At 45.6% G+C, this 19,284-nt stretch overlaps 1 protein-coding gene across 2 annotated transcripts in view; it reads right to left on the bottom strand.

Moving 5' to 3' along the window:
* The window catches only part of vsnl1a (visinin-like 1a), a 39,534-nt gene that overhangs the window by 2,818 nt on the left and 17,432 nt on the right, over positions 1–19,284 (bottom strand). For both annotated transcript variants that reach the window (XM_082504575.1, XM_082504574.1), the window contains exon 3: positions 1,115–1,330. In XM_082504575.1, coding sequence (XP_082360701.1) covers positions 1,115–1,330 — 216 coding nt within the window. The remainder of the gene's footprint in view (positions 1–1,114; positions 1,331–19,284) is intronic.

Raw genomic sequence — 19,284 nt, 5'->3', positions numbered from 1 at the left:
ACAATATTCTTATTTTTCTATAAATACCCTCAATAAATTACTTACTGTACCTTTACGTGGAATTTAAGCTTCTGAGTTCGATCTACGTGATAAAAATACTGTAATCACAAACTCTACACAGTAACTTATTGTGTAGTCTGACAACAACAACTATGACAAACATGCTCTTTACTGTTGTTTCCTACTAAGCATTTCCAGTAGCTTCTTCAAAGAGAGAAACTCCACTGCAGTTATAGCCAGTCGGCTGCAGAGCTTTCTCGTGTGCTTTAGCTAAACCTATCAAGGATGCTGAAGTATGAAGCTGCTTAAAAGTGGTGACTTTGATAGTAAAGTTTGCTGTAATGTCTATTAGGAGGTTCTATTTGTCGGTATAATTGGATATGCTGATCAAATAAAACAAGGACAACACAATATCTGCAACCTGCGCCGACTACAGATGTTGTTAGTGTTGTTCACCCGCACGACCGACAGGGTGAAATACAAATCTGTGCAAGTTTCCTCTGAAAAAGCATGAACACCGCCTCTCTTCTATTGCTGCTGACACAAAGCTTTTTAATTATGTCTTTTGTAGTCAGAGAGACATTAAATTCTATATGTTTCAGATCGCCTGCAGGCGGAGAACGAACACTGCATATTTTCCTTCAGCTGTCACGTTCTAATGTTTTCGGGTGTCTTCGGATGTGACGTTACCGTTCAGAACAACTTCACTGTGGATTTTGTTGCTAATGTTTGCCTGCATGAAACAGTGGGAAATGCCTTTGGGAAGCATGAAAATGAACTGAATGCTGAATATGAAGAGGCATCAATTCCATGTTTCTCCAAATGGCATTTTATTGATCCTTAAACAAGGATCACGAAAGAATGATAAATTAATGGATGCCTCAGTGCAAACAGGTCGAGGGGCAGGAGTGGCCTGAATTACAGATGAGGACGTTTGTCTTTAGCTGCAAATAGTTTGAACAGCCTGTCTCAGACTCGACAGCCTCAGCTCAGCGCTCAGTAACCAAAGTACAAAAATAGTTGTCCTGGTGACTCAGCAAGTTATAAAGCTAGTATAAGGCTGTCCAAGTAAAAATAATCAAACCCCTTCAGAAAGTTTCTAACCACATTATACCTCGATGATCTCCAGCATCTCCACCCGTGTGATTTTGCCGTCTCCATCCAGGTCGTACATGTTGAAAGCCCAGTTAAGCTTCTGCTCGAAACTGCCCCGTGATGTGATGGACAGTGCGCAGATGAACTCTCTGAAGTCGATTGTGCCATCGCCGTTCTTGTCGAAGGTCCTGAAGGCGTGCTGGGCAAACTTGGACGCATCGCCATAAGGGAAGAACTACAAAGAAAGAGAAAGGGGTGGGTATGTACTCGGGTATGTTTCTATGATTCAGTCATTTGAAGTCATTGGGCACAAGAGCCTTTAGATAATGTTTCAGAAATACAACCTCTAGTGTTTTTCACACGAGTGGCCAAATAATGTACAAACATGACGTCTCCTGAGAAAGCAAAGCATTTGCAATCAGTGAACACTGATTATCTTGGGTGGCTAAATGAACTTCGATTTCCTATTGCAACTTTTGTAGGCTGTAGCTTCGTTCTCATTAGATTCACCAGTGACAGTAATTGTTCCAGGTGGTCTGTTTGGCAGTAGGATTACTCAAAGTTGTGGACAAATGTGCACAAAGATTTAGCAGAAGTGTTGGCTGAACGTCTGAAGCTAATCTGAGATGGATGAACTGAACTAACAAAAGACTCGATATCCTTGTGGACCCAGCCTTGGTCGAGGTTTTCAGTCTCACGTGGCTGTTGCTGTGTATTCATGTGCAACCATCCATACTGTAAAGATGTCCTGGATAGCTGTCGCTTCCAAACGCCCAGAGCCTGCAGTCTTTCTTAAATTCTAGTTCCAAAACAGGCAACTCCGGTTTACCGTGTTCACGAGTCCCTGAAGGTGACCCCAGGCTTTCCCATGAGTAATGAACGTCAGGATCTCTGACACAAGTCGCAGCTAGAACTACTTTACACTTTAGCTCCAAGAGATATTCACACGGCTGTTTTATCCTGACACGTGTGACTTTAATGTTCCAAGTTACATGACCTTTTCCCTCACAGCTTTGTTTCGCCGGACTTCCTGCTGATGCTGATCTGATGTCTGATACATGTGCATCTGTTGGCTATGCGGCTGCTAACGTGAGGGTGATGATATTCACCTGCAAGCGCGGTAGAGCCCATACTTTTGTCATTTCATCAAACCTAATTAAATCAATGTTTTGTAATTACTTTAGTGATTAACTCACTTTAATTTAGCACTTTAGCCCGATTGCTAGTGAAAAATGCCGATAATTATCATCATCGGCCTTCTCAGCAGGACCACATTAGCATTCTGATTAGCTGAAGGTGTATTTGTAGCATAGATGCTACCTTTAAGGCAGTTCTGTAGATAATACCTGAATTATGTAACTAAAAACAAACCAGTTGAAGGTGTAACCATGTGCAACATAATTTCATTTGTTGAATGTTGCAGATGTTTTTATTTCACTCAGCTTTTCTCTGTTTTTGTCCACTGATGCCTAATTACACAGCCCATCTCTGCTCTCGACAGTTCAGTAAAGGCACAGGATCCACTGGGTTTTACCCCCAGTAAAGTACTTGAAGCACAAAAAGTGTGTTGACAGTCGAAGCAATCCATATCATTACTGCACGCCAGCAGCATATGAACACAAGGGCAGAGATTAATGCTGTAACTGCGTGGAAGGCCACCAAGCCCCCGCTCAGCTCTTCGTCATCTACCGTACAGCACGAACCCTGTGGGCGGCTGCGAGAAGCTGAGCCATTCATTAGACATAACCTTCCGTTTGACCTCCCTGGTAAAAAGTCTGGGTCGATGGTTAATCTTAGCTTGAGCGAAGCTGCTCCCTGAGGACTTGGGCGGGCTGCTTCAATCTTCATCGAGCAAATGGAACAAAGAGAAAGATATTCCATGTTGTTTTATTACTTTTGCACCTGATTTCACCATAACTTGTTCAAGGTCAGGCGCAGCCATGCCACAGAGTGAACGTGTAAAATATGAGCAAAGGAGTCTGTGCAAAAGAAGAAAGTCAGGCCCTCTTAAACTTTGTGTAATCTCTGCGTGTTCACAGGCTCAGATTCAGGAACCACAGCAGGCATGCGGGTACCTTCCCCATTTAATATATCTGGAAATGTCAAGGCATCCTGCTTGTACTGACATTTGCAGAACTACACAATGAGCAGCTGAGTTGAAACACAATTTTTCTTTTTCTTTTCAGTGAACGTCACATTTCCACTATCAGATTTCACTCAGAAAGAAACGCTGTCGTCAAAAGAAGACTGATATTTCCTTGTGCAGTAATCTTTGACAGCATGGATTTGTTCTTGGACCTTACCAGCCTTGCACACATAAAAAGCACAAGCAAGACCCCGGCACAGCACAGAGCGGGAATCAGTGACAAAGATATGGCATCGATTAAGCTGTGAAAAGCATTAAAAGCGTGAACAGTTGAAGCTGTAACTTCAAAGTGTTGAAAAAAGCCTGCAGATGGGTAACAGGCAGCAGTTAAATCTGGCTGGTTTTCACAACCAGTGGAGTTAAAGCAACATTAGCAGTTATTTGAATTGCTAAAGTCACCCAGCTCCGTTCTGGCCAACATCAGTGTTAGACTCGGGTTTGTGTAGAAGCCTCATGCTCCCCCATGTTCACCAGCAGGTTTGCTGTTCAGTGTTGGACACGTAGTTTACAGCAGAGCCTTCATTTAGATGAAAAATGTATCTGGTCAGAAGTGTGGGGTCACACCACCTGTTCTGTGAATTCCTGTGTTTCCACAGGTCGATAAAATCAAACACCCAGACTCTCTGCTGACTGAGTAACTACAGAGTTATTCAGCGGTTATTCCTCCGGCGCTAACACAAAAACTGTACGCCTCAAGCTTCATAGCATGGATTTCCAGGGCTGAGCAGATCCTGTAGCTGTTGTGTGCAGGTAGCCCAGTACTCGTGTCCATACAGTGCACCTGAAGCGAAAGAGTGAAATTGTGTCCCAGACAAGGTAACAATGAACTTAGTCACACAACAGAGCTCTGCAAAGCTGACTATAACTCCAGAGTCAGAGGATAACTCCCTACAAGCTGACCACAACAACCTTCACAGCTTTGGTTTAAATGGTGATATTTTAAAAAGGATAGCAGCCGATGACAGCTTGGTGACCGAACTCATCAGTTTCAAAGGCTGCAGCCAGAGGAGAGCACCCGTCAATCATTATTCGTTATTAGCACATGCACACAGGGGCATTTAAGGACGCTTCCCAGCACTGGACTCTTGAGGGGCAACCACAGGTTCTGTCCCTCTCTGACATCCTGTTACGTCACACACCAGCAGCACATGTTTTGATGGAAACCTCACATAGCCTCTCTACTTAAACCAAACCCTGCATGACAAATTTTCTGCTTTATTCCCAAATGAAGTGCAGTCCAAGGTGTTTTTCAGTGTTCGCACCGTTGTTGAATCTGTTTTCAGCTAGTTCCCAGAGCCGCTGGCTGTCCCTTGGTTGTATAGCTTCGGGCCAATGAGGACTGAGACATGTAATGTTCTGTTGTTTAAAAGCCAATGTAACGATACTGGAATACACAGCAGATGAACTGGAAGTGTAATGACTCTCATTGACTCTCACATGCTAAAGTGACATGACTTATGCAGCATATAGTTGCTTGTTTGCACATCCAGAAACATTCGTTAGGTGTTTGTGTAGGTTACAGGACAGCACAGAAGCTCTGATCACAGCAGCACAAGAGCATCCTCTAAGCACCACAGAGGCAGGAGTCCACTGACTGTATCACCCATGCAGACTGTCCAAAAGTGCCCCAGAGACTCAGCACAGAGCAGCGAGATGTTAGAAGCAAGCTGGGATGGTGTACAGTGGGAGGCACAACCAAGTGGCTGTGCTAGCGTACAGGAACATCTGTGCCACGTATGAAGTCTCCAAGCTCCCATAGGAGCTTCCAGTGTTCCACACAGACAAGCAGCTGCTGGCCGACCAACCACACGCAGTGGTGACTGACAACGATAGATGAGAGAATCCCAGCAGACAAACAACAAAATAAAGACATACTCGGTGCCATTAGGAGCATCAGGCCCTGTAACCCCGAACCTGGAACAGTGACTCCAGCAGGTTCCAGGCACAACATCAGAAGTTTGAGGAACAGCTAAGATGCACAGAAACCTCAAACTCCTAGGCCTCTGCTACAGGACCTATACATGCATGTATACACGTGTCTGTATACTGATCAACTACAGCAAGCCAAAGCCCATGTGTGCAGCAGACAGTCTCGTCACACTCAGAAACAAGGATGCTGCCCCATCCTGCACTAAGACTGGGGGAGGAGACAAGGCCATGAATCCTAATGGGAAAATGGATTGCAGTGACTTGGAGATGAGGGATGAAACCACAGAGAGTAAGGGTTAGACCGTGTTAGCTCAGGTTATAAAAGCCACAATGAGGTCCCACCCATGTAAATTCTGCTGCAGTGCAAGCCGATCAGACTGCAGTGGGAAGTTTAGAGAAGTTCAGAAGAGAAAAGATATGCGGGGGAGGAGGATGTCAGCGGGCACAGAGATGAGAAGAGACAGAAGAATTTCAAAAGAACGAAAGGAAAAAAGGAGCAAGGCAGACAAAGTGTGAGAGGGAGAACGACAGAGCTTACACCCATGATCCAGGTCCTTATCTGCCCTTTCAGAGAAGCCACCCTTTAGGGCAGGGACAGCCAGCGCGAGCCAGCTTGCATGCACGGGACGCTTTGTGCATCAATGCAAAGTGGCTTCCTTCCCTCCTTCCCCCGCACGGTTCTGCCTCAGATCATCCCCCAACCCCGGAGGAACGGGAGGAGGCACGTGGACCTACGGGACGACGCGGGAAGAGTTGAGGAGAGGGAGGAGGAGGCTAAGTGAGAGGGGAGAGGAAAGGTGCCAAGGAAGGGATGCGGGAAGGATGTTTAAGGGGTGGGAGGGGAGCGAGAGAGAACGCCACTGCAGTTCCCCAACAATCTGATAAGTTATGAAACAGTTACGTAAAAATGAAGAAAGAGCAAACAGGCAACAACAAAACGTTCACTCGATGGCACGCAATCACAGTTTAACAACCAAAAATGAGCTCGTCACCACTTGAAGGGACCGTGTCCTCGACTTTACACTTACAGATATTAGGCCGTTAACGTCTCCATTAAGTCGTTCTCTCCTGCTGGTCTGGCAGCTGTTTGCAGCCGGCCATCAAAGGATGGGCTCAGTGCCAGACCGCTCAGCCAAGGGCCAGGCGCACAGGCGCAGCTGCTCTAATAAAGGCTAATGTCGCAAGGTTTGCATGCGTGTGTGTGTGTGTCAAGGCTGATTCTGTCAACAAGCACACACCACCTGAAACATGCTGCTGGTAAATGGAACATTAAAGCCTTTATAATCAGCCTGCAAGCTGGTACTGGTGCTGATCCAAACGCTGGGAGGCAGGGAGACTGGGCGAGAGAGGACAGGAAACGCGTGTGGGAGAGAAAGACACTCAATCGTCACACTTAACTGAAGGCCATTTCACACTGACAGAACGACTGCAGGATCATGGAGCAGATGAATATTGCAGCTCCAAAGTGCCGTGAAACTGCAAGTGACTCAAACGAGCTCATCAGTAACAACCAGCACAATGACTTTGACTCCAAAATAACTTCCAGGAAGTGTCTGATCTGCATTTCTCTTTAGCTGAACTCTGCCGGCTCTTCAGATAAGCGTTCGGCTGAAACTGCAGCTTAAAAGCTTTGAGTGATGACATCACAAGGGTCAGCATTTAAAGACATTATATTTACTATCCACAGTTTCTGATACAGTTTGGAAGCTGCTAATACTAAAACTGCTGCACTGTAATGTGTGTGTGTGAGAGACTGATGAGAAGCAGCAGATAAGGACGAGCTGTTTGGCATTTCTCTGCAGTTTGAGCTAAACTCGCCACCCATGACGAACTCTGCAGTCAATCCAAATCCCCGGACCTTTAACCAGGAAGTATTTTCATTTTGACCAGCGCTGCCAAGTTTCTGTTACCTCTCGCTGAGCTTTCGAGCTCATCTTGCTAATGAAAGTGGGCAGCACTGCCAGATATGAGTGAAAGCTGTGGAACACGAGAAAGATCAAGTTTTATCCACTCAAACGTCCACAGTGAAGGTGAGACAAAAGATATCGTAGTTTCTGAAGGCGATATGGCGCCAAATGCAAATTAAAATATAAATACATGCAGGTGATGTGACAGGATTATCCTAACAAGCCACCATCACACAATGACCCTATTATGATGTTATCGTGACATCATCATGACTCTGACTACAATCTAGGCTCCAACCAACCCAGACCTAGAGACCATCTGTGATCGTTGGGGTGGCACTGGTTGCTAGGGAAAAATGAGAATGACCAGCGAGTGAGTGATTGGTGTAAAACTGGCTGCTACAGCCCTACTCACACATGGGTCAGTGCCCACCCCCTCCAGCAACTCCAAGTTACTATGGAAAAGTAAGTATTAAACAACTGGTTGTTGGAGGTCACCTGGATAAAACTGGTCATACATGGAAAGCTGCTTTTAAACAGAGACAGGAGACTCTCCTGTACAGTGAGGTAATCTGAAGTGTAAATACATTCGATGGCTTTTCCTGGAAGCAAATTATAAGAATGCATCAGTAAATTTAGTGCTGAATGTATTTTGTTTTTAAATGCAAGCATCACTGCTTTGCTTTAACCTCCTAGGACCTGCGTCCACATATGTGGACGTCACATTTTGGGTTATTTAGACAAAAATACTCAATTTTGCTCAACAAGGGCCTGATATCCACTTACGAGGACATTATCCTGCTACTGTTCTATCGAATATCCTCATAAGTGGCTCTCATTTTTCTTAAAAACAAAAATAAGGTAAAAAAAATAATCTGGTGATTCTTTGTTTTTACATTCATCAGGTCCCAATCAGCCCAAATATCAAAGAGAAATTAAAAATGCTGCTGTGGAAGAGTTCAGGTCTGAGGAGGTTAAAAATAATAACAGATGCAAACCAGCCTTATCATGCATTGTGCTTATAATCTTACCAAACAAAGCCAGTAGATGAGCTGCTTTACATGCTGCAGACCTCTGCAAATGTCAAACCACATGACCTATTACCATCCATGCACTCAGAGTCCCACAGCGCCCGCTCTGAACCGCTGCCCTGTCGATGCCGTGCTCCGTCACTCTAACTGTTTTTCATGGATTGGGAATCATTTGAAATCTATCCCTTTCCAAATGATTCTACTTGCTGCTTCGATAGAGCTGCACACAGTGAACATACTCGACACTCAGTTTGCTGGTCATCGCTTCCCTTAATATGGACGGTTCAATATTCTTTTGTCAGGGAACTAAACCCAACAGGGAGACAATAACAATAAATCAGACTGATAAATATAGTAATAATTTATGATCTCTTGGTGATGCATCCACACAGCCCCCCCGAGGTCAAGGTCTCCTTGCATAAGAGCCCTGCAGGACACTCTGTTCTGCCTCTCTGTTGTTATCAAAGGCACATTTGCTATTGGCTGTGCATCTCTCCAGTACACGAGCACAGGGTGCAGAGGTCAGTCTGAGCCTGGGATCCGCCCTTCAAAGTGCTCGAGGTCTGTAACAACAAGGCTTTAGCTTTGACGTGTTTCATACGGTTTCCATCGCTCTGGCACCGGGAGGGGGGGGGGCCTCACCTTTCATGCATTCCTTCGCCAACAGCGTGAGATGTAAGCAAAGATACCCTAGCCTCGCTTTGCTCTACGGCTGTTTACATCACCACGCCACCAGAGGTCCTGCTTCATCGAGCTCGAGAGCAGGAGAGGAGAAAACATGCATAATCAATCGGGGGGGTGGGGAGGTTGCAGCGTGTCTGCTTGCGTGTGCGTGCGCTCTTACATAAAACGCTCAGTGACGTGCCAGATACAGACACTGAGCCGGCGCAAATCTGTGGCTGCTCCTGCGTCCAAGGCCCCGGGGTTCAAACAGACAACACAAATACAAACACACACTTTGCTCTGGAAAATGCATTTTTAGTCATCCGCTCAGGTGAGTGCCGGCTGCGATATCAGCTTTGTAGCAAGGGAGCAGTGTGTGAAGAACAGTCAGTGAACAAGAAGAGCTCACCTAAGACGCGAGTGTCGTTTTCATAGTAAGTAGAATTATTTTTGTGAAATCAAAGCTGCTTTTCATTTTGTTGATTGATGAAACCTCCGTCCTCACACAGTCAAACATCTGTTTCTTTCTTCTACACTAGCATCTTAGGGAGCGCAGGTAAATGGAAAGATTAAAAAACTAATTTCTGAGGTCAAAGTCACTTATTTATTACAAGAATAAGAACACAATCCGATTTTCTCTGATATTATAACGTCTTATGAAACAAACTGGAAAAATTGTTCTGAAAAAACTTGAGAGATGTTTGAAACTTTTGGGAATAATAACCTGAGCTTGGGTTAGACTTTAACATCAAACATACAAAATCTTCTGAGTCTTGCAAATGTATCTCAGAGAACATCCATATTTTTTCTTTTCTCATAAATGTAAATCAAATCAAATCAAAATTTATTTATATAGCACATATTAAAACAACAGTGTTGACCATAGTGCTTCACAGTCAATAAAACTGTGACAAGTCGTAACAAGGTTTCCGTAGGTGAACCTGCGGAAGGATCATTACTGTACAACTGTAATCTTAGATGGTGCAGATGTTCTTCTTTTTGTCCTGTATCCCAGTTTATACAGCACCAAATCACAGCCTTTATCCTGGAAGCTCTTGGCGACAGTGGGAAGGAAAAACTCCCACAGCCTTCAGACATTACTAGATTTTTCTCTACGGTACCATCGGGGAGAAATGTACTAAAGCTTACTGAAAACACGTCAGCGCTCTGCTCTGCGCCCTCCTGCTGTCACTTTATGCTGACCTGTAAAACAACATGTGTTTGCTGTCGTCTTAAACCACACGTGCTGTTACCATAGTAGCCAGGAGTGCAGTTTTTTTAAGATGACGATTTTAAGTAAGCAAGTTTGCTTTGATTAGAGGGGGAGGATTTTAAAATAAGGACTAAATATTGGGCCTTGAGCAAGAGAAGCCACTTCACAGAGCCATAAACCAGTCCCACCAGTGTCTGTTACGACACCACATACAAACGATATGAAAGCCTGCTTTGAGAAGCTGGCGAGATGTCCCGCTGCAGTCCAGAAATCGGCCTGAAAAGCCCGTTCCTGGGCTGCTTGTGCATTGAGAGGAATTTGGCACTAACCTGTCTCCAACCCTGGTTATCAGTGGTTACAAAACACCCATCTGGCAGCAGCAACTCTGCATTAGGAGCATAAATGACAGCACAACAGCAGATGGCACTGTTGAGGTGTGGAAGCATATTTAATGCCCGAGGGAGCGAGTGAGGAGAACAGCTATTGGCAACGAGGAAAGAATGAATAAACGCATCATGTTGCTTCCATAGCAAAATTCCTAAACAATAATCCAGATTAAAACTCTTCATTCTGATACATAAATATCAGATATACATATATGTGTGTGTATTAGTCGGTCTTATCCACCATTATTCCTCCGTGTCTCTCATCAGACACAGAAAAGCTAGTAAGAGGTGCAGGAGTGAGTCACTGCCAGCTTTGGCAGGTGGACCTGAGGGCTACCCTCTGCTCCGTGTGACGTAGTTCAAAGCGAAGCAGAACAACAGGGCAGAAATAAAAGGACGACTGTTTTATCTTCCCTTTGCCAGTGGTGAGTCTAAAATGGTCTTTTAAGAGCTTGGCAGATAAATCCACAGCAGCTTGTGCTTTTTTGAAGGCGTCTTTTAAACAAAAGCTCACGATCGAGCTTCTCCTGCTTAGCCGGGGCCAGGAGAAGAAAGGAGGCGAGGGAAGAAAGAGATGTAGCGTTTGAGAGGGAGGGAGGGGGAGAGGCAGGGAGGGGGAGAGGCAAGGCAATTTTATTGGTGTAGCACACTTTCAGCACAAGGCAATTCAAGGTGCGTTACATGATTAAAATAAAACATGAAACATTATAAAAGTAAAATACAAGAAAACATTTACAATAAAACAATAATCAAGACAATAATTTATATGAAAAATTAAAACAAACCAGTAGAGAGCCATAATAGGATCAGTTACTCATAAGCAAGTCTAAATAAGTAAGTTTTAATTTTAGAGTTAAAAGAGTTCAGTGTCTCTGCAGCTTTGCAGTCTCCTGATAGTTCCAGATGTGAGATAGAAACTAAAAGCTGCTTCTCCAGGTTTAGTTCTGGTTCTGGGGACGGTCAGTAAACGAGAGCTGGAGCACCCGACTGATCTGGATGGTTTGTACCATGACAGCAGATCCCTAATGTACTCTGGCGCTAACCCATTCAAGCATTTATAAACTAATAAAAGCACTTTAAGGTCTATTCTGTGAGCTACAGGGAGCCAGTGTAATGGCTTTAGAACTGGAGTAATGTGCTCTATTTTCTTGGTTCTAGTGAGAACACGAGCAGCAGCGTTCTGGATCAGCTGCAGTTGTCTGATTGGTTTTCTGGGTAAACCTGTGAAGATACTGTTACAGTAATCAAGGAGATAAATGCATGGATGAGTTTTTCTAGGTCTAATTGTGCCATCAGTCCTTTAATCCTAGAAATGTTCCTCAGGTGATAGGAGGCTGACTTTGTTATAACTTTGATGTGGCCCTGGAGGTTCAGGTCTGAGTCCATTATTACACCTAAAGTTCTGGCCTGGTCGGTAGTTTCTAGTTGGACCAGCTTGAGCTGATTACTGATATTTAATCGCTCTTTTTTGGGTCCAAAGAGAAGTACTTCAGTTTTGTTATTGTTCAGTTGAAGGAACTTATGAGACATCCAGTTATTAATTTGGATAGGTTCAACATCACCTGGTGACATTGAGATATAAAGTTAAGTATCGTCTGCATAATTGTGGTAGTTAATATGGTGGTTATAATCTGGCTTAACGGGAGCATGTAAATGCTAAATAAGAGGGGCCCTAGGACGGAGCCCTGGGGGACCCCGCATGTGATTTCTATATTTTGTGATGAAAATTGGCTAATTGACACAGAAGTTCCTGTTCTTAAGGCCGGACTTGAGGCGGTGAGGAAATACCACACAACGGGGAAAAGCCCCAACAACACAACAACAACACACAACCTCCTCTGAGTTCTCTCTGGATGTCTGCAGCACGCTTCATTACTTGCATTGTGCTTCCATTTTACACGACTCATCAAACATCCTGGGCTTCTTCCTCCTCGAGCATGAATTCATTATTCATGACTGCTCAGTCATGTCTGAGTCTGTGCGTGCGTGCACACATGGAAAAGCCCGGTCCTGACTCTGCACGTTCACGGCTCTGTCGCCTCTGCTGCCACGGTGTTGTTTCCATCTGACTTAGAGAGGGCTAACACACCCACACGATGTCTTAATGGCTTCTATCATCTCCCCCGTATGAGCCTATTTATAAAAGTCAGGGATGTAATTTTGACGTGTGCTCGTTCTCACCCTGAGGTGCATGCCAACGTACAGCTAGCTGCACTCTGGAGGCTACACGTCTGTAACCTACTTTAGGAGCACCTGCCTTACACGCACTGAAGTGCTGCCAGCTGACTGCTCTAATTTTAAGTAATCAGTAGTGCTCTGATTTGATGTGTTGCGTGCTGTGGTGTCGCAATTACATGAACAGCAGCAACCTTCTCCTCTCTCGATCCACTTCTCACAGGTACGGGTGTCCTGCCTGCTCTCTGAGTTTGCTCGGAGGGTAACTAGTCTGTCCGGCAGAAAAAAACAAAGACAACACGTCCAGCAAAAATGCCTTGTTGATGTCAGTGGTCAGAGGGAAACAGGCAACAGTAACTCAAACCGAGGTATGCAGAAGAGCATCTCTGATTGCACAACATGTCAAACCTTATAAATGGTAAAAGGCCTGTATTTGTATAGCGCTTTACACATCCAGTCATCCACACATTGGTGATGGTGATGGCAGCTACAATGTAGCCACAGCCACCCTGGGGCGCACTGACAGAGGCGAGGCTGCCGGACACTGGCGCCACCGGGCCCTCTGACCACCACCAGTAGGCAACGGGTGAAGTGTCTTGCCCAAGGACACAACGACCGAGACTGTCCAAGCCGGGGCTCGAACCGGCAACCTTCCGATTACAAGTTCAAACTCTTGAGCCACGATCGCCCCTTATACTTCTAACAAACTGACTCTTTGTTGTATCGCTTGGTATTTTTCACTTGCTGTGGATGTAAACATTACAACAGTACGATTGCAGGTCAGTAACAATCTCACGGCCCTCGTAAGAAACCACAGGTCTAAAATCCCAGAGCATGACAACTTCCCACCTCTCGTGACTCAACTTTGGGAGTCATGGAAGAGCGGCGAGGCGTCCTCCGTGATGCATCACACCATCCTCGTGGTGAGTATTGAGATGGAGGTACAAGGTAGCACCTTTGCAAACATCTCTTGCCCATAGGCCAGAATTTTAACAACATGAAGCCGTTTCATGGGTCCATCCTGTCTTGTATTAATGGTGCAGGCTGCTGCAGGTAGCGTAACAGTGTTGAGATATTTTCCTTGCACACTTTGGGCCCACAGTACCAGCTGAGGATCATTTCAACACCACAGCCTACCTGAGTATTGCTGCGGATCGTGTTCATCCCTTTACGACCACATCTTCCGATGGCTGCTTCCAGGAGATCATTCCACTTTCTTGAACATGACGCTGTACTTCACTGTAGTTCGTTCAAATGGCCTCCACAGTCACCAGATCTCAATCCAGCAGAGCACCGTTGTTGGATGTGATGGAACGGAAGATTTGCATCACATGCACCAAACAAATCTGCAGCAACAGTGTGATCCTGTCATTTCAATATGGACCAAGATCTCGAAGGAATGTTTCCAGCACCTTGTTAAATCTGTGCCATATAAAATGAAGACAAACGAGCTTCCAACCTGGTACCAGCCAAGAGTATCTAATGAAGAGCCCCTGAGTGCATGTGCGCAGTTCTGATATTTCAAAAGCGTACGGACATCACACGCGCTCCACTACAGTAGCTTTGCATGACAATGGTTCAAATGAATCCTTATTCACCTTACACTGTGGAGCAGGTGTATGCCTGATCTGCTCTACCTGACATCATACGTGACATAACTTGTTTGGCTCATAGGCGTACTTACATCGACCTCAGTATCTGACACGTTGATCAGTTTGCGTACCTACCATCAGAACAGTACAGAGAATCTGGAAAAACATAGCAGATCCCTTTATAATTCTGCAGTTGTATTCATGTTTTATATCCAAGTCTGTTGATTATTATCATCGTCATTATAAAGTCTTACTTTACAGCTCAGGGACATAAATATCTAAACTTTCTCCAATTCTTCAGACTAAAAGAGAAGCTAACGCACTTACTGATGCATAGTGGCCACATGTAGGCTAGGCTATATGTCACGTTCTATGTAAGTACTGAGGCGTAGGCTTTATGGGTGCTTATACGTGATGTTCTGCAGCACTTATCACGTCAGTCACAGCAGTTTGAATCGGTCCAGATTTGCCTCCATAATTAAATGCTTTTGGAAAAACAAACTTCATTCTGGGAATCTGTTGGCTTTATTATCTGACATGGCATACCCACGGGGAAGGAAATTCAGATGCTGCTGATTGAGAGACCCTCACTGCATAACCACCAATTTACTAATGTGTTTATCTTACTGCTCAAATCATATCGATGCAATTATGGCACAAACTGAAGCATGACACGAGCTGTTGTGTGGTTGGGATCATTTTGTGACAGAACAAAGGTCTCATCGCTGTAATGGCTTCACTTTTGTAACGGTCTGACGATAGTTTCTCTCTTGCAGTCATGACAAGTAAACCAGACTGGACAGCTGGGTCAGCGAGGACAGATAAAAAGATGGCAGTGAGTAAAATCTGAAACAGTGGACTCGAACAGCAGGTTCTACAGCACCACAGTGAGTGCAGGATTTGTGTTTGTGAGGGGGTCATCAGGATAAACCTGGATTTCACTGAGTCCAAGTCCAAGCATAGAGGTAGACGTGAGTGTAATAGATCCTCTCCAACAATAATTATATTTTTTCTTGAACAGTTTTAAAGCCTGAAAAGCTCACGATGCACATCTTATCCTATTTTTAAAGGTCCATGTGTTTGAGAATGTGCATGCCTTTTGAAAACTGGTAAATATAATATGTGTGTATAAAATCTTGACTTCTTCCACATGAAAGTCAGGGGTCAGAACGATGGGGCTGCGGCGTCTCTCTCTTGGGTGGAGCTTGCTGACAGGGTGGTTTGCACTCTTGTTAACCAGCTGAAGGTCACTCTGGCTGCCACGGCGGGATTTAGCCTGCACCGTGACACTAATAGCCTTGTTCACCACTCGTCTGTGATAGAGGATGTGCCAGTGTGCGGCTCAGTCTGAATATAATTTCCCCTGCTGAACGGACCCCATTATCGCTCTCCGTGCATCTAAAGGCCCTCACTTACTTCCTCTTCTCTTGCTCCCACACCTCAGCAGCAGCAGTGAGGTGCCCTCAAAGTTACTGAATAATTCAATTACATTTTTACAGTCCGGACCGAGGCGCCGCAAAGAGGCCAGAGAGCAGCCGGAAGGCTTAAAAGCAATTCATTATTCCGAGTCGCCATCTGTGCGTCGGCCTTTTCGCTCTCTCTGTTTCGACGTGCCTCTGCAAGCACATTCACGTGTCCGTTACAGCTCTACAGCTTCTAGTGCATCTGATCTGCAACACTCGGAGCAATTAACACCAATTTTCTGTTCTGAAGGACTCGCGGTGTAGAAACCACTGTTTGTCTTTGTGAAAATTACAGTCTGCTTACTCAGTGTCAGATTCTCCTCCCTGTGTGCTTTCCAAACATTGTAAACTACTCGTGTTCATAATGAGTGAGTCATTTAGTCTCCAGTTTATCATCGTCATTTGTCTGCTTCGCGGTTCCTGAGCAGCTTCGAGAGCATCGGGATTGTTTCTATATTTGTGCAACTCGTGAACTGAAGTCGACACGAAGTATTTCATGCTGTCGATGGAATCTCTGCCTTTCAGGAGCCGCAGTGTGTAGCATTCAGCACTGTGTGTGTGTGCGCTTTGTTGTGACAACGATGGAGAATGGCATGAGCGCTTCTGAGATGACAAAAGCTATTTTTAGTGCACGGCAGCCACAAGCCTCCTTGGAAGGGAGGTGAGAGAGGAAGTGGGCAAAGATGGAGGAAATAACAAAGGGGAAGATGCAGAAAGGAAGGAGGGAGAATGGCAGGAATCGACATGGGAATCAAATAGGAAATTATAATAATTTGATATTCTTTGTGCATGTTCGAGGGGCTGTAAGAGCTTTGGTGTTGTCCTGCTCCGTGTATCGTTTTGTTACATTTATTATTTTACAGTAAAATTATAGTAACACATTTTTTCAATCTTTCTAAACCAGAATAACAGAACATCAAAGAATTTACAGAAAATAGCGCAAGAACGATCCGTAAAAATGTAACACGTGCAAATAAAAGACAAAACACAAAGACGACATTATGAACCGTTACACAAAAGCCTGTACAAGTGTGTAGGGCTGCAGCGTTTGATTATTTTAGTAATCGAGTATTCTATTGATTATTTCATTAAGTAACTGGATAAGAAAACAGCCTTGTTGTGAACTCCATGCTCTGTCGGGATTGCTGCAGGTAGTTGCTGGATGGGAAAGCGGTGGTCCTGCGGCCCAGTCCTGGATTACTGTCCCCGCTGAGCCTCGGACAGCTCGCACTCAGGGCGTGGAGGCGGCTCGGTGCCAGGCTGCCCTGTGTGTGCTTTGGTGGCGTACGTCAGGCGTATCGGGCCGATTAGCAGGACAGACCAGCTGTTTGTCACCTTCCATTCCCGAATCCTGGGCAGAGCCCTGTCTAAGTTGCTGTTGTCCCGCTGGGTCGTGGAGGCCATTCGGCAGGCGTAAGCGTCTTCAGGAGTTTCTGGAGCGTGGGTGCACTCGACTCGAAGGGTGGCCACATCGTGGGGCTTGTTGAGGGGAGCCTTCCTCTCATTTGTGCAGCGGTCGCCTGGTTTTACAGCTTGAATGCGCAGCCAGACCCTCTTTCGGGTAGCAGGTGCCGGGTGCCCCTCAGCGACAGCCTACATCTAAATGGTCAGCCTAGTGTTTTGCGGTCAGACCATAGCGGCTGGCTCTGTTGCAGGACTTGAGGCCAGGATTGCGTCTGGCAGACGGCTTTGCCTTTTGCATCTGGTGTGGCCTTCACCGGGCCGTCCTGTGTAGATGTAAATCTTAAATAGTTTGTTTGCAACACTGCGATGGGTGTGGGCTGCACCGTCTCCTCATGGGGTGTCTTAAAGAGTTACTTAGTGAGTTATGTTGGGTAATCACAGCAGGCTAAATCATGCACTGCTTTCTCCTTGCAGCAGCAGCAGCAGCAGTGCATTGAGCCTACGCTACACAGCTGTGTGCCGTTGTCTACAGTTTGTGGCACAGCGAGTAGATAGTGCTTCCCCGAGCTGTTTGCAGCCAGACAGAGAGACACTGGTAAGCATCGTCACAGTCAAGTCTAATTATCATTATTATTATTTTCAATTATTTAATGAAATTCCAAATTGTCTGATTAAAATCCAATCTGTTAATATCCACCATCACCCACTCTAACGAGTTACTGCCTATCAGTAGCTGGATTACTGTTTCCATTTTGGTTGTTCCTGATTTTGCACCCTTCGTCCAAAACGTGGTGATTTGTTTTTGTGTCATTTGTTTTCCATTTTTGTAGCTAGAAAAACAAAAAATCTTCACTGTAACTAAGGTTGATACTGGTCCACGCTGACACATCCCAACAATTAGTGATGTAGCAGCCTCTTAAAATATTCACATTTTGTTGTGCAGTACAGAGATCTCTCAGCTCCAAGCTGCTTGGCTGTCACAGAATTATTAAATATGTATACGCCCAAGACTATTATTTGTTTTTGTACAAGTGTGCGCTGTCACATCTATGCCAAACGATCTCCTATAGCTAATTTTCCATGTCAATCTGAGGCTGCAGCGCGGTCGTTTCAGTCTTTGTCTCCTGTGATTAGGGGACATATGTTTCCTCGCAGAGACGGGCTGTTGGCCAGATGATGTCAGTGTCCTTCTGTCACTCCATTTACCTTCCTCGCATTCAGCCCTCCGATCCGTCTTTCTGTCTGTTTGTGGGGAACACGGGGAGCCTCGCAGTCTGTTGAACGGTGCACACAAACACACATGCGCGCGCATCACACCCGTCGACAGGAAAAGCCTTGAGGCTATGAAAGCGTGACGCGACTGAGCAGAATCCATCCATACATCTGCTGCATATTCAGGTCAGCATCTGGCTGAGCGTGGGCCAGCGTTACAACAATGCATCAATCGCCTCCCGCGCAGCCACAAAGCACACGTATGATGTCTCCGTGCCGTCACTCGGCAATAAGATTGACGAACTGGCCCTGATGAGAAGCATGAACAGAGACTTTGCCTCCTCCTGTGTCTTATGTTTTACGGAGTCGTGGCTCAGTGAGAACATCCCAGACTGCGCGCTCAAGCTGGAGGGCTTCCATCTGCTGCGCGCGGACCGGCAGGCCGCTCTCTCCGGTAAGTCCAAAGGTGGAGGTGTCTGCTTCTACATTAATAGTGGCTGGTGCACAGATGTGACAGTGATTGCTCAGCACTGCTCTTCCTCTCTGGAATATCTTTTTATCCACTGCAAACCGTTTTATTCTCCGCGGGAGTTTGCTTCATTCATCCTGGCCGCTGTTTACATCCCGCCAGACGCAGATGCGCAGGCAGCTCAGTGCGCACTCGCGGAGCAGATTCTCCACACGGAGCGGACATTCCCGGACTCTCTCATCATTGCTCTTGGGGACTTTAACAAAGCCAATCTGAGCCATGAGCTTCCCAAATACAAGCAGTATATTAAATGCCCGACCAGAGAGGAGAGGACATTGGACCACTGTTACAGCACGATCAGCGGGGCCTATCGCGCGGTGCCCCGCGCTTCACTCGGACTTTCTGACCACGTCATGATCCACCTAATCCCCGCGTACAGACAGAGGCTGAAGCTCTCCAAACCTGTCGTGAGGACCAAAAAACTGTGGAGCAACGAGGCTGTGGAGGAGCTTCGCACGTGTTTGGAGTCCACAGACTGGGACACAATGAAGGCTGCTTCTAACAGCTTGGACGAGTTTACGGACACTGTCACCTCCTAT

Source organism: Aulonocara stuartgranti, assembly GCF_965226115.1.
Source record: "Aulonocara stuartgranti genome assembly, chromosome: 15".
In the NCBI taxonomy this organism is placed as follows: Eukaryota; Metazoa; Chordata; class Actinopteri; order Cichliformes; family Cichlidae; genus Aulonocara; species Aulonocara stuartgranti.
This window is presented reverse-complemented; position numbering and strand designations above follow the sequence as displayed.